General features: G+C 45.2%; 1 protein-coding gene across 1 annotated transcript in view; it reads right to left on the minus strand.

Moving 5' to 3' along the window:
• Positions 1-9,322, minus strand: part of ARHGEF9 (Cdc42 guanine nucleotide exchange factor 9) — a 127,984-nt gene extending 118,662 nt beyond the window's left edge. Inside the window, exon 1 of the mRNA XM_037045972.1 lies at positions 9,199-9,322. Within this exon, the coding sequence (XP_036901867.1) occupies positions 9,199-9,228 (30 nt within the window). The 5' untranslated portion in view covers positions 9,229-9,322. The remainder of the gene's footprint in view (positions 1-9,198) is intronic.
• Between the last annotated feature and the right edge of the window lie 5,826 nt (positions 9,323-15,148).

Consider the following 15,148-nt stretch of genomic DNA (forward strand, 5'->3'; position numbering starts at 1 on the left):
CAAGTGAGGAGCTACTGTGGAGCTACAGACCTATTCCTCGCCCTGGCTCTGTTTGGAGATAGGTGTGTGGAGAAGATACTTCATCTCTCCCTACCTTAGTTTCCCCACTTCAAAGTATGAAGAGTGTTGCGAGGCTTACGTGAATCTGGGTGTGAAGGTGCTTTGAAAATGCAAAATACTGAAACACATGAGGGATTGTTATTATATAGAAATAATAAAGTCTCTCATCACCTGCGCCCTTGCTACGTGCAGACACTGTATCATGTGCAGACACTGTACCATGTGCTTTATATAGATTAAATCAGTCCATCTTCACAGTAGTACCAGTGATCAGGTATTATGATTCCAGTTTCATAGACAAAGCATGATGGTTAATTTCATGTTTCACCTTGTCTGTAATACAATGCCCAGATACTCAGTCACACACTTTCTGGATATTTCTGTGAAGGTACATTTTGCGGATGAGATGAACATTTAAATGAGCGGACTTTGAGGACAGCAGGTTGTCCTCCATAATGCGGATGGACCTCCACTAATCAGCTGGAGGTTCTAATGGAACAAACACTGACCTCTCCTTGAGCAAGAAGGAACTCTGCCAACAGACTGCCTTTGGACCCACACTGCAAGTCTTCCCAGCTTGTTGGCATACCCTTCAGAATTTGGACTTGCACCTCTGCAGTCACGTGAGCCAATTCCTTAAAATAAATTAGCCCTGGCTGGTATAGCTCATTGGATTGAGCACAGACTGCAAACCAAAGGGTTGCCTGTTCGATTCCCAGTCAGGGCACATGCCTGGATTGTGGGCCAGGTCCCCAGTAGGGCCGGGCAAGAGGCAACAACACATTGACATTTCTCTCCCTCTCTTTCTCCTTCCCTTCCCCTCTCTGTAAAGATAAATAAATAAAACCTTCAGAAACAAAATAAAATAAATTCATATCTCTCTGTAGATAGATATAGATACAGATATACAGATACATACAGATCTTGTTGATAGTATTTCTCTGGAGAACCCTGAGTAGTACGTCAGGAAACTGAAGCTTAGAATGGTTAAATCCCTTGCCTCAAATCAAACAGCCAGTCATGACAGAGCCAGAAGCCTAGGGATCATCTTCCTTCTTTCTTCTGTGTCCTACACCTCTCTCGATCAATCCAGCCACTATTCCTATTGATTTTGTCTTCAGAATCAATGTCAAATCTGCCCTCCTCTCCCTCGTTCTGCGGATTTCATTTCTGCAGCAGCCTCTCAACCAGGCTTGCCATGTCCGCTTTCACCATTCCCAATCCATTCCCTGAAAAGGCTTCTCAGATCACAAGGCAGACCCCATCATTCCGCCGCTTCAAATGCTTCTACTGCATTCTGAATAAATAGCACTGATCACTGCCCCACACTGTCATGTGCACTGTGAGCGCGTCAACTCACTTCATCCTCACAGTAACGCTATGAACAGTAGCATTATTATCTGTTTTTCAGAGGGCATACCTGAGGCACAGAAACCTTAGTCAACATCCAAAATCACCACTAAGAAGGCTCCAGAGTCTGTGCTATTAACCACTGAACCATGCCACCTCTGGGGATAGCTGATGCGCACCCTCCCTCAGCCTACAAACTCCCTGGGTCTAGAAGGTCCTGTGTGAGCTGTCCCTGTCTCACTCTCTGTCTCCGTGTCATGTCCCTTGCCTCCTCTGTGTCTCCCTGTGCTCCAGTCACACTGGCCTTCTTCTGAGCCCTTAGGCCTTTGCCACCCCTGCCCCTCCCCCACACTTCCCACAAGCCTGGCTGTCTCTTCCTTTATTTTTTATTGTAATCCAAATTCATAGACTCTGTCCCAAATCTCCACACAGCTGACTCAACTTAAATGTCACTGCCCTGGTATGTCCTGCAGGCCCTTAGACACAATATCTCCTCGTTGGCAATAGGACTTCTTAGAGCCAGCTGAACGCATTTATTTCCCCTCCTTCTTGGCTTCTATTACTGAACAGCTTAATCACTCACAGAACTAGTCATGTTCCCACACACACACTCACACCCAAAACAGTACAATAAGAAAACTTCTCCAAGCAATGGGTTCCTAAGATAAAGCTCCTCTCGTGATGACAGGAGGCTGTTTGGGGGGCCTTTTCTTATTCTCTCCTGAAGCAGAGAATTCAGGAAGCGTTCAGCCGGGGCAGGAGTGATTGTTCCTTGTGAATGAAATTCCTGTTGGATCTCTTATCACTCGGAGAAGAGGAAACTCAGGTCTAGTCTTCTGAGGCCTGAATTCAGGGCAGCAGAAAAGATAGTATTCTGTTCACCCAAGTGTGTATCCCTTCCGGCCTGTCAGGAATAATAATTACTCCCCATATGGGCAGAGAGCAGCACAGTTCACACAGCGTTTTCCTGTCTCCTCACACAGAAGACTGGAAAAATAAGTGACGCTGCTATGTGTTAATTTTATGTATCAACTTCACTGGGTCAAGGGGTGCCCAGACATGTGGTCAAACATTATTCTGGGTGTTTCTGTGGGGGTGTTTCTGGATGATGTTAATATCTCAACTGCTGGACTGAGTAAAGCAGATTGCCCTCCCCGGTGCGGATGGATCTGATTCAATTGAAGACCTAACAGAATAAAAAGGCTGAATAACAGAGAACTCCTCCGGCCAGACTGTATCACCTGAGACGTTCCAGGACATTTCTCCCTGTCTCTGTCCCTGTCTCTGTCTCTCTCTCACTCTCTTTATGGCCTCCGACTGTCCAATGAAACCACCTCTCCCCTCTTCTCACCCTCTTTACCTATAGCACCAGAGAAATCCTCCAGCCCTCAGTGTCATCATGTCATTGCCCTTTATACAGGGCAAAGCATCTGAGCCTGGCATTCAAGGTCCCTCTCAATGTGGTTCCACTGCATCTTGCCAGAATCACTGGCTTCAGCCACATCAGAGCATCCACAGATGATTTCTGGAACATACTAGCATTTGCATGCCTCAATTCTGTCACATGTTGTTCCCCTCTGCTTGGAACATATCATGCTTCACCTACCATGCCTATGCCCCACGCCAAGCCAATCGTGTCATCTGAAAGGCTTGAAGGTACAGTTTAAATGCTGCCTTTTCTAGGACCTGCCCAATCCCCTGAAAACCTCCTCCATTGTGCTCTTGCTCGCCTGCACTCCCACATCACCTTCTTTGTGCCTCCCACGGCATTTATTTCTGCCCAAGTGAACTGTTAAGCTCCTGAGCACATAAATCACATCTTGTCTTTGATTATCCCACACCTCAGCCTGGTATGTAGTGTCCCGGAAATAGCAGCTGCTTCATAAACATCCATTTTCTTTAAATGGCCCTTTAAAATTCACCACAGCACTGTTTATTATGGCAAATGACTAGAGACAAACTAATTGGCCATCAATAGGAGACACAATAGAAGCCTATGCAGTCATACAAAAGGAGGCGTCTCTGTACATACTGATATGGAATAATCTTCAAGACATACTGTTGATTGAAAAAAGGGCAAGCACAAAACTGCAGAATGCTACTATCTACATGAAGAAGAGAAAATGTGTGTGCGCACACATAAGTAAATGCTTGTAACGGCTTAGAATATCTTTATATAAACACCAAAGAAACTGATTACAATGACTGTCTCTGGACTGTGTGACTGAGGACCAGAAGGAGGGAGATTTATGGATACTTCACTTTGTCCACATTCCCTTCCCTACTCTTTGAATTTTGTGCTATGTGCATGTACTACCTATTCATGATAATTTAAATAATTTTTGCCAAGCATCTACTGCATGAGGAAAGATTATACTGAGCTGGTATTAAGCAATGACATAAATTTCTCTTTCAGATTAGCTAGGAAAAAAACCCTAAGAAACGTAACATGATTAGTCAGTGATCATACACAAATGAAACGGTGGTTCTGAACCAGCTGGAATGGCCTCTGCCTCTCAAAAAAAGATAAAAATAATAACAACTGCCCTGGCTGGTGTGGCTCAGTGGACTGAACACCAGCCTGCAAACCAAAGGGTTGCTGGTTCAGTTCCCAGTCAGGGCCCATGCCTGGGTTCCAGGCCAGGTCCCCAGCAGGGGATGCACGAGAGGCAACCACATATTGATGTTTCTCTCCCTCTTTTTCTCCCACCCTTCCCCTCTGTCTAAAAATAAAATTTTAAATATGGGTGGTATTCAAACATTTTTGTGTGGTAGGGAGAATGCAAGGCAAGGCAAAACGCTCTTCCAGAATCATAAGCAACAGCCCAACATAGAACGCAAAAACCCAGGGGCTCTGGATAAATCATGGGGTGGGGGGGAGCTGATTGAAACTTGTACTTGCTCCTGCCCAACCCCTCCCCTTAAAGCCCTGCCACAAAAAGCCTGTGGCTCTGAGGCAGGAGTCTGCAAACCTTTTCTGTAAAGGACCAATTAGTCAGTATTTTAGGCTTTACTGGACATGTGGTCTCGGTCAAAACTACTCAACTCTGCCTTTGTATCATGAAGGCAGAATGGGCATGGCTGTGTTCCAATAAAACTGTATTTATAGACAATGCAATTTCAATTTCATATAAATTTTCATATAATGTTCTGGATCTTCAACATCCACCTCGGGCCATGAAACAACCTCAGGAATGAAATCCAAATGCTCGGGATGGTAGAACAGAAAAATCCCAAAAGACTCCCTGAAGCTGCCATACTGGCCCAGGTATGTCTATCTCCTGAGCTCTTTTATACGAAAAAATAAAACCTATGTGTTTTAAGCCAGTGTAGATGGATTGCTGTTAGTCACAGCAGAATCAAATCAACTGTTAAATTTAACAGCTGGCCATTCTATCTTTCCTAAATAGAGATTTCCAACAACTCAAATATTGTGACTTTTATGAAGGCCGCATGAAATTTGGCATGGAATTTATTCCAAGATTCCATATTCTTTTCCAAAGCATTCACAGACAATGGGTGGGACAATAGGAGTGAACAACTATAGCACAGGCAAAAAAGGAGCACACTCGCTCTAGACAATTTTTTAAGACTAAAAGCCACAATATTTTTTAAAGATTTTACTTATTTATCTTTAGAGGGGAAGGGAAGGAGAGAGGGAGAGACATATCAATGCATGGTTGCCTCTCGTGAGTCCCCTGCTGGGAACTGGCCTGCAACCCAGGCATGTGACCTGACTGGGAACAGAACCGTGGTTATTCAGTCCACAGGCCCATGCTCAATCCACTGAGCTATACCAGCCAAGGCAGTATTTTTTTTATTATCACCATGAGCCAGTAATTTTTTATTATTTTTTATTATTTTATTGTTGTTCAAGTAATACCAGCAATTTTCAGCAATGCCAGTAATAAAATATCCCTCCCTAAAAAAATATTTTGTTGGTAAAAGTTCTAAGCAATTGTTACTACTGAGTTTTAATCATCTATACAAAGTTTCAAATTAGCATCTTTTATTATTTATCCTTTGATAATATTGTATGATACATGGAAGTTGAATTCAGAGACTCACCCCTCCCCCAGACACACAGAGACTTTACATGTGTTCCTTCATTTCGTTTCACTTTGTAAAGGGTTAGACCAGGGGTGCCAAACTCCTTTTCACCAGGGGCCACATCAGCCTCCCGTTGACTTCAAAGGGCCGAATGTAATTTCAACTCCTTAACACTTAAGGAGTACTCACATTTATACGGTCCTGAAATTATTTCAGCCCTTTTGAAATCTTTTTAAATTAGGAAAATATTAGTGCTGATTATTACTGAAAATAATTCTGTCATCTAGAAGACAGAGTACTAAAAAATGGTCCATTCCAGATGTCACATATATTAAGTATATGACATCTGGTACTAATAATATACTTAGTCCTCTTTTCTAGAATCCTAGAATGCAAAGAACTGGTTCATTGGCAATTCACACAGACCCAACTCTCAATTAGCTCCACCAGAGCCCAAGGAGCCTGAAGCAGATAATGTAATCATTGACTTGATACAAAATGCCCTTGAATGCATCCACCCACTCAGACATCTGAGAACCAGATGGATGGTCAGAAAGGACAAAGACACAGACTATCTACAAATGATGCTACAAAGGAGAAGAGCCAGCCCTTTCAGACAGATTATTATCAGCCTGGTCCAAGCCACCATCACCTCTAACCTGGCCAATTTAAGAGCCTCCTCATAGCTTTTTTCCTTTGCCCCACTATAATCTTTTCTGCTGTAAAAAATCCAAGTCACCTTATGTCCCTCACCTGATCAAAGCCTTCCCAAAATGACCCTTCTCATTCAGATTAAATGTGCCCAGGACATTGGCCTACAGGCTGTTCCTTAAACAAACCAGTTATCCCCTCCTTCCTTCCCTCACTCCATCCTCCTCTCTCTTTCTCTCTCTGGCTGTTTCTTATGCCCAGGACCGGATTTTCCTAAACATCTGCATAAGAGCTCCTTCCTTCATTTCCTTCACATCTCTGCTCAAATGTCCCTTAATCAGAGGCTCTGGTTGATCTAATACATCATCCCACCTGCTATGTCTCTCTACTGTCTTGCCCGGGTTTCTTTTTCTTCTTAGCACCTAGCACTTCTGTATATAATGAATATTCATTTGCATAGAATTATTTAGTGAAACCTCCAAAGCTCCAGATTATAAGATCCATGAGAGTAGAGCTTTTGCTTTTGTTCACTGCTATCTTCCCAACCCCTAGATCAGGGCCAACTCAGAGGAGATACTCTCTATTTTTGTTACACGAATGAATGACCTCAAGAGCACCTATAAGGTACTTCATCATGGTTTTATGGATGAGAACGCTGGGGATGAAATTGACAACTGGCAAGTGTTTCAGAGCTGAGAAGTGTAAAAGCCAGATCCTCAGCCCCAAACTTGGGACTCTGAGACCTGAGTTCTTTCCGTGCTAGGCATGCTGCCTAACCTCGCACAAATGGGCATTGCAGGCAGAAGCTCTGAATAAATACACTGAAAAAAACTACCAGCAAAAGTGAACTCACAGTTTTTAACACTCTCTCTCTACAAAGACAGATTTTATTCTGTAAAATCCTGGCTGGTGCTTTATGTTCTAGGACCTTCATACACACGTGGCACCTGCAATCCGTTATAATAGTCAGACAGTCTGAAAAGAAATCTCACTGTCACCAAAAACTCAATCTGAATCTCAAATGATCTGCCAATGAAGGAACAAGGAGCAAAGACCTTTTGGCTGGCCACAGTATAAAATGGTAGCTATATATATACTACCTACTTTTTTTATAATGGTCCACTAACTAAATTTTAGCCAGCATTTACTTGTAAGAATCTCAGAGCTGGAAGGAACTGGGATGATCATTAACAACCCCATTTAACAGGTGAGGAAACGGAAGCCCAAAGCATTCCTGTCAAACAGTAGCAGGACCAAGACAATAGGTTTCCTGCCTTCCAGGCTAGAAGAGAGTTTAGTATTCCTATCTCTTGAATTCTGGCAACCAGTTAAAGCAAGACTTTCATCATATATTCTCCACTTCAGTGTCTGAAAAATATGCCTCTCATCAATGAAGCTTTAATTGTACAGTCTCCGCAAGGTGTCTGTTACTCTCCTCTCCACACACAACTGGCAAAACTGGAAACTTCTCCATTCATTTAATCTGTTGTTAATGGGTGGCCCTGGATCCCTATATTATATTATCTTTAAAAGAGGAGGGAGTTCTCACAGACCCAGCTGACAGAAATACCAGGACCGGCATGTCTTTTTAAGCAAATTTCACAGCATTAGTTCATCCTGAAGGAAGCCTTTCCCAAGATCATGACTCTTTGTTCCTTTCTGCCTCTCTCAGCGCCATTTGAACTGCTGAATCTGTGGAGCAGTGGGGAGGGACAGTGACAGAGTGTCAGGAGGCTGAGCTTTGCCTTCGTGGAGCTGTGTGACCCTGAGTGAGTTTCTCCCACTCTGTGGGTCCCAGGTCTCCTGTATGGATGACAAGGATTTGAAGGTCTTTTCCTGTTCTGATTTTTCCTGGGTCTACACACATTTGCAATAGCACCAATGGGACCCCAGGGAGGGAGGCATGGCTGGGATGAAGAGTATCTTGAAGCCCTGGCATATATGAATACAAACTGGATGCCTTCAGGAACTACTAAAACGAGGTCTAAGGAAACCCTGAGCAATGGTTCCCAGATTCACTCCTCCTTTCCAGAATGGGGGTGATAAAGGAGTTAAACACCAATTTTTGCCCAACTGCTTCAGGCTACTTTCCCTCAGCGGAGGGCTGTGGGTGGCACTGAAGTGTGGGCTGGCATGGTGATCAGTACCTGCTGATCAGTGCCAACCCATCGCCCTCCAAGACCCTCTCGCCCTTGCATCCCAGCTGAGGACAAAGGCATGGGGCCCTCCCACCCCCAGAGCCCCAGGCCCGACTTGAGCTACCCCTGGCTGAGTCAGATAGGCATCGAGATGCAGCCACCACTTCCTCTCTGCAAGGGAAGTCATTCCAAGGTCTCCAGGTGGGGAAGGGAGCAACATGGCATAAAATGAACTGTTGGAAGATAATATTAAACACACACACATACACACAAGCACACATTCCTTGGGATGGGGATGGGGGTTCTCTTAACTGAATGGGGTCCAGTCCCACTTCTAAGATAGGGATTTCTGCGGCTTGTCTTTCCTTGACAAAGCCCCCAAGTATAGACAGGGTGACCCCAGCCCACACAAGGAAGGGCTCCTGAGCTACCAAGCTCCCCTAGACAGCTACTTTGAGAGTGGCTCTCAGGCCCTCATGCCCTGGAACTGGCCAGGGCAAGGGGGTACACAGTCTATTTGGAGGACTATGCAGTTCTCCCATACTACGTCCTCCAGAATCCCAGGCTTTGTGACTGCTCCCTCCCTCCCAACCCCCGTGCCAGCTGGCCCGAACCCTGCAAGCCTCACTGCTCACAGAGAGCCCCTCTGCCAGCCCCCTTGCTTCTTTGGCCTTTCAGGTGACCCCCGCTACCATCCCACCCTAATCTCTGGGGTTGGAGGAGGCTGTAGGAATGCGAAGGAGGATGGGAGGGGGCTTTCTTCGGCAGGCAGGCAAGCAACCAAGGGTTCCTAAAATGGCCACAGCAAGCTCTCTGGTGTCTCAAGGACAGCAGGGAGGGCGGTAGGCAGAGGCTAGGGGGCTCACTGCATGGCGGCTGGTGGAGGAGCTGGGGGTGGGGCTAGGGGACTGAAGCTCAAGCGGGGGAAGCCAGGGTTATGTGCACTCACCATTCCTGATCCGCCCCTTATCCACTGCATGGTGTCTGCGAAGTCCGAAGTCCGGCTTCTCCGAGGCCCCGGTGGCTGGCGCGGGTTGTCTGGGGCTGGCTAGGCTGGCAGGACTGGAGCGAGTGAAAGCCCCAGCGCCCCCTCCGCCTCCCCTCCTCCACAGCCCTACAGCCCAATCCCCTCCGCCCTGGACCTCGCCTTCAGTCAGCCTATTCCATCCCAGCCGGCAGACTCTGCCTCTCTGCCCGGCGGCTCTGGGGGTGCTTGGCCGTGGAAGAGGCGTGGGAGGGGGGTCCCAACCAACTGCCTTTGTCCCCGGGCAAGACTTGAGAACTGGAAGGTGGGATGCAGGGAGAGGAGGGGGGTGAATAACCTCCGCCTGGGAGAAGACAGCTGCCACCTCTGCCTGCCTCCCACCGTGCTAGAGTTAGAGGCTGTTTATTGTGGGGCTCCCTAATTGTGTCGAGTCAGCGAAAAGTCCTCTCCGAAGTTGCCAGAGGTGTTGGGCCAGCCTCCGGAATAATGAGCTCCTGCCCCAGGGGAGCTACGCCTGTACTTGCCCACCTTCCTCCCCCTCCGCATACTCCCCTGGGGTCTTCTCTCCTAGTGGGTCCTCCCTGGGGGCTCTCATCTTTATGACCGTTTTCACGTCTCAGAACAACCCTGCAGGGGCAGGCACTAGTATCTCCATTTTACAGATTAGTAAATGGAGGAGTAACAGTAGGAAGGGGCCTAAGGTTGCAGGAAGAAGATAAAGTGTTCACTTCACCCTCTGAAACTTTCCAAGGTTCATTTTGTTATCATTATCGTTATCTCTCTCTCTCTCTCTCTCACACATACACACACACACACACACACACACACACACACAATTCCCGGATTCTCCCTCCCACCTTCAGGAATATAAAAAGTAGCTTGTAGATGGGTGAATTTTCCATTTGCTTATTTTGCTGAGAATGAGCCAAATGAACATCAGCACAACAGGTAAACAGAGAAACTGCCCACCTCTTCACAATGCCCCCAGTTCTAAGCAATGGAACCCAGGCTGGCACCTGTGCATCTCCGTAGAGTTGGCACCATGGGTGACATTCACACCCCTCATCCCATACAGCCCTGACAATGGCCATGTGAGTTGCACATGACAGGGAGTGTTAATTAGCCCCCTGTTACAAGCAAAACACTGAAGCCCAGATAAGGAGACACATCTACCAGAGCCAAACGAGACAAGAATCCAAGTCTCCTAACCCACAGGGAAGGTCAAGGAAGAATGGGATTCAAAAAAAAAAAAAAAAGAAGGTTGCAGCTTCAGCAAGAAGAAATTAAAATATGACATCAGAAAGAAGCACCTGAAGGTGACTGGTATGAAGACATCACTGGCATGGCACATACACAACCTTATTGTCCTCTACTTCCTAGCGAACTGTCCCCACTTCATCCAAGCCATTGCTTTGGCCAAGCATAGCTGGCCAAAAGTCAAGGCAGCTGCCTTGATGAGCACCCAGTCCTGGGAGGTGCACAAGCAAAAGCTGAATGGTCCTTTGGCAAAGGATTCCTAAGTTCAATGGAAGCTTAGCCTGCATGACCTTTCAGCTTCCTCTCAAGTCTGATAGTGCAGTAATCAGAGATTCTACAACAGCCTCCTCACAGCTTTTCACCCCTGGGCCTTCACTCACATTGAGCCTCATGAATGAGCCACCCCTGACAACCAGTCCATTGAAACTGTCAGGACTTGAATATCTCCTGGTCTGGCACGAGGCATGCCACCTGAAGGAAGCTGCCCTCCAGGACACTGCTTTGACCGTCTTGCATCTAATCCTGCAGCACTACCATTTGGCCTTCTCCACTAAAAATCACCTTTTACTTACAAGTTGTTACACACTGAATTGTGTCCTCTAAATATCCCTGTGTTGAAGCCCGAACCACCAAAGCCTCAGAATGTGACTGTACGCCCAATGAAATATTACTTGCTCATAAAGAGGAATGAAGCCTTATCATTTGCAACAGCATGGCTAGATCTACAGGGTGTTATTACTCTAAGTGAAGTAAGTCAGAAAGAGAGAAACAAATACCTTGTGATTTCACTTATATCTGGAATCTAAAGAGCAAAATAAAAACATAGAAACAGAACTATAGGTACAGAGAACAGACTAACGGTCTTCAGAAAGGAGGGGGTTGGAGGGCTGGTTGAAAAAGGTAAGGAGATTGAGAAGTACAAATTGGCAGTCACAAAATAGTCACGGGGATATAAAGTACATTATAGGGAACACAGTCAATAACATTGTAATAACTATGTACGGTGCCAGGTGGGTACTTGAAATATCAGGGGGACCATACTGCAAAGTATATGATTGTCTAACCACTATGCTGTACACCTGAAACTCATGCAAAATAGTATTGATGTAAACGGTAATTAAACATAAAGTTAAAAATAAAAAAAGAAAGTGTATCTGGAGACAGCATCTTTAAAGCAAGGCCCCGGCCCACTACATTTGGTGTCCTCACAAGAAAAGGAAGCTCTGACAATAACGGGTGCAGAAGGAAGACCATGTGAAGACAAGCAGAAAAGCCAATGACATAGCCCTCAGAACAAACCACCTTAATCTTGAACTTTCACCCTTCGGAACCATGAGAAAATAAGTTGATGTTATTTAAGCTCTCCAGTCTGCAGTATTTTGTTATGGCGGTCCCAGGAAAGTAATATTCTTACCACATACATACTTTTCAATTTCTTATCACTTACATGGAATTATGAGGTTTTTTTTAAACCAGGAACAATGAATTACTCACCTTGCTATTTCCTACAACAGAATATCATGCACATAGGAGATATCCAATAAAAACTGGGATTTTTTTCCCCCAATGGAGGCAGTCATTGAACAATAGTATTGACCACCTAGCCCTGACAGGTGTGGCTCAGTGGGCTGGGCATCATCCTATAAGGTGAAAGGTTGTGGTTCGATTCCCAGTCAGGGTACATGCCTGAGTTGTGGGCCAGGTTTCCGGTTGGGAGCACATGGGAGGAAACCAATAGGTGTTTCTTTTGCATGTTTGTTTCCCTCTCTTTTTCCCTCCTTTCCCCTGTCTAAAAATAAATAAATAAAATCTTTCAAAAAATATTATCGACCACCTATATGCCAGACATTGTGATACACTCTCAGGATAAATTTAAAAAAAAAACAAAGTTCCTCATGATTTCACAATCTGCGTGAAGTGGAAGAAAGACAATACATAAGTAAACAAATAAGATAAAGGTTGTGATATATGCTCTGCAGGATATAAATGAATTATATGATAGTGAGTATCCCTGGGATTACACAGTTGTCTATCAATCATGATGCAGTCAGGAAAATAGAAACCTAGATCTCTTCAAGAGAGAACAGTTAATACAAGGAACACATTCACACTAGCAGAGCTAAGGAGCCAAAAGAGGGATGGTAAAGTAATCCAGAAGCCAGGTAAGCCCTGGCTGGTATGGCTCTGTGGATTGGAAACCACCCTGCGAACCAAAAGGCTGCTGGCTCAATTCCCAGTCAGGGCACATTCCTGGGTTAAGGGCCAGGTGGTGCAAAAGGCTTCAGAAAGAATTGATGTTTCTCCTGCACATTGGTGTTTCTCTCCCTCTTCTTCTCTCTCCCTTCCTCTCTACCTAAAAATAATTTTTAAAATCATTTTAAAAATTAAAAAAAAAACAGAATTCAGCAACCCCAGAAAACCACTACCACTCCTAGGGCTACATGGATAAGAGGCAAAGATAATGTCGTTACACAGAAATGGGTGCTAGATTGAAGCTAAAAGCATGGGGCAGGTGGCCTGATGGGCCAGGTGCCATGAATGTATTTGTTCAACAGAAGCTGGAGTCATGGAGGAAATATAGCCACTTGCAAACTCCACTTCTCTACAGCAAAGAGTGGAGGAAACACCGCAGCTTCGTCTTCCTCTTGCCCACCAATGTTCCACAGCTATTTCCCACTGAACAGAGGAAACGAGACAGAAGGGGAGACTATGAAATTTAGTCTGCATGAGAAGAGTGAAGAATGGATCTGAAAGCAAGCAGCCTAGTGTTACTGCATGTGCCTAGAGACTCTTGCAGAAGAACAGATGTTGATTCCAGAGGCAAAGCGGCTATTGAATCCAGTATGACTTCAGTGCCTATTTGTCTAGAACCATGTGAGCAGACAGACGCAATGTAATGTAGTGGGTAAGAGAATCAGCTCTGGGGCCAGAGTGCTTGGATTCAATTATTGGCTTTGCTACTTATTTGGACAGGTTATTTAATGGTGCACCTCTACACGATTCCCTTATCTGTGAATCAGGACTAATAATATTGTCTCCTTCCTAGGATTGTTACGAAGATTTGATTAATTCACTCCATGGAAAGAAAGCACTTAGCACAGGGCCTGGCACCCAGCAAGCATTCAGGACAGGGAAGGAGAAATCCGGAAAAGGGGTTTGCATAATCTCATGCCCCAGGCCTCTCCCTTGAAACCCTGTGATGTCACAGAAGCCAATTTGGTCCTTAGGCTGGCATCAGCTTTTAGTGGACAGGTGCCAAAGGCTGCCTTCTTTTCAGCCATGAGTCGCATGAAGAGAGAGGCTGTCTTAGGTATGTCACCAGTTTAGCACATTCTCCTTATTTGAGTCCATAGTGATTCAAAGAGCCCAGAGTCAGGCTTCTCGGAGCAGAAGCCCTACCGCTTCAAGCTGTTCCCTTACCTGCCATGGGTGTGGCTTCATGCAGATCTGAGTAAAGAGCTGGATTCACTGCCAGCAGGCAACTTGGGGCAAGTACCAAGCTTCTCTGAGTCTCTGGTTCCAAATCAAACAATGAACACACTGCTTGTTGTTTATCTAATAGTGTTAAGCAATCACTTGTCCATAGCTGTCAGAGTCACCAAAGATCTGAAACATTATCTTCTCCAACATTATCATTTTACAAATGAGAAAAATACAACCCCCAAGAACAAAAAGGACTCTCCTAAAGTCACCAAGTAAGTGAGTGGCTGGGCTGGAAATGAGAACTTGGACTGTTGATTCTTGACAGTGAGTAGAATGCAATAGTAAAAAGGGATAAAAGTTAAAAGTATCTGCCCTGGCTGGTGTGGCTCAGTGCATTTAGTGCCACCCTTGAACCAAAGGGTCACAGGTTCGATTCCCAGTCAGGACACATGCCTGAGTTGCAGGCCAAGTCCCTAGTAGGGAAGGCATGAGAGGCAACCACACATTGATGTTTCTCTCCCTCTCTTTCTCCCTGTCTTCCTCTCTCTCTAAAAATAAGTAAAATCTTTTTTTAAGTACCCAACGAGTATAATGCTGGTATTGAGAGCCTAAAGTTAACATCTACATTGTAACTTGTGTTGTTCTGACAAAATAATATTCAATAGATATATCACTACCTATTCTTATTCATGTGTTTGTAAACTCAATAAATGTGTGCCTGTGTACAAGACGCAGTGTGTTAGGCACTGATGATATAGCAATGAACAAGACAGAAATCATTTATTTCCTGATTCCTGTTCAATAAACAAGCAAACGAAGGAAATAAATATGCTAATACAGATGGTGACAAGTGTTATGAAGGAAAGAAAGTGAAAGGACAAAGAGTAACTGTGTGGGAGGGAAGAGAGAAGTTAGATAAACAAGGCTTCTCCAAGGAGATGACATTTAATGTGAGGCCTACAGGCTTAAGAGAAGCCAGCCATGGAAGCAGGTAGGGGAAAATACTCCAGGTGCAGAAAAGAGCAAGTCCAAAAGTCAGGATTGAACGTGGGCTTGCAGTGTCCCAGGAATTGGAAGCAAAATGAGGCTGAAACCTAGAGAAAAAGGAGAGGTGCGTTTACATTTGTAAAAGATCGCTGAGGTTGCTATGTGGTAAACAGACTGCAAGTGGGGCCGGCGCTGCACACGCAGGCCGTCCATGGAGAAGGTGAGATTACAGAGGCAGTAAGAAAGA

The sequence above is a fragment of the Sturnira hondurensis genome, unplaced genomic scaffold (assembly GCF_014824575.4).
Source record: "Sturnira hondurensis isolate 20B ecotype Veracruz unplaced genomic scaffold, ASM1482457v3 Scaffold0004711, whole genome shotgun sequence".
NCBI classification, from domain to species: Eukaryota; Metazoa; Chordata; class Mammalia; order Chiroptera; family Phyllostomidae; genus Sturnira; species Sturnira hondurensis.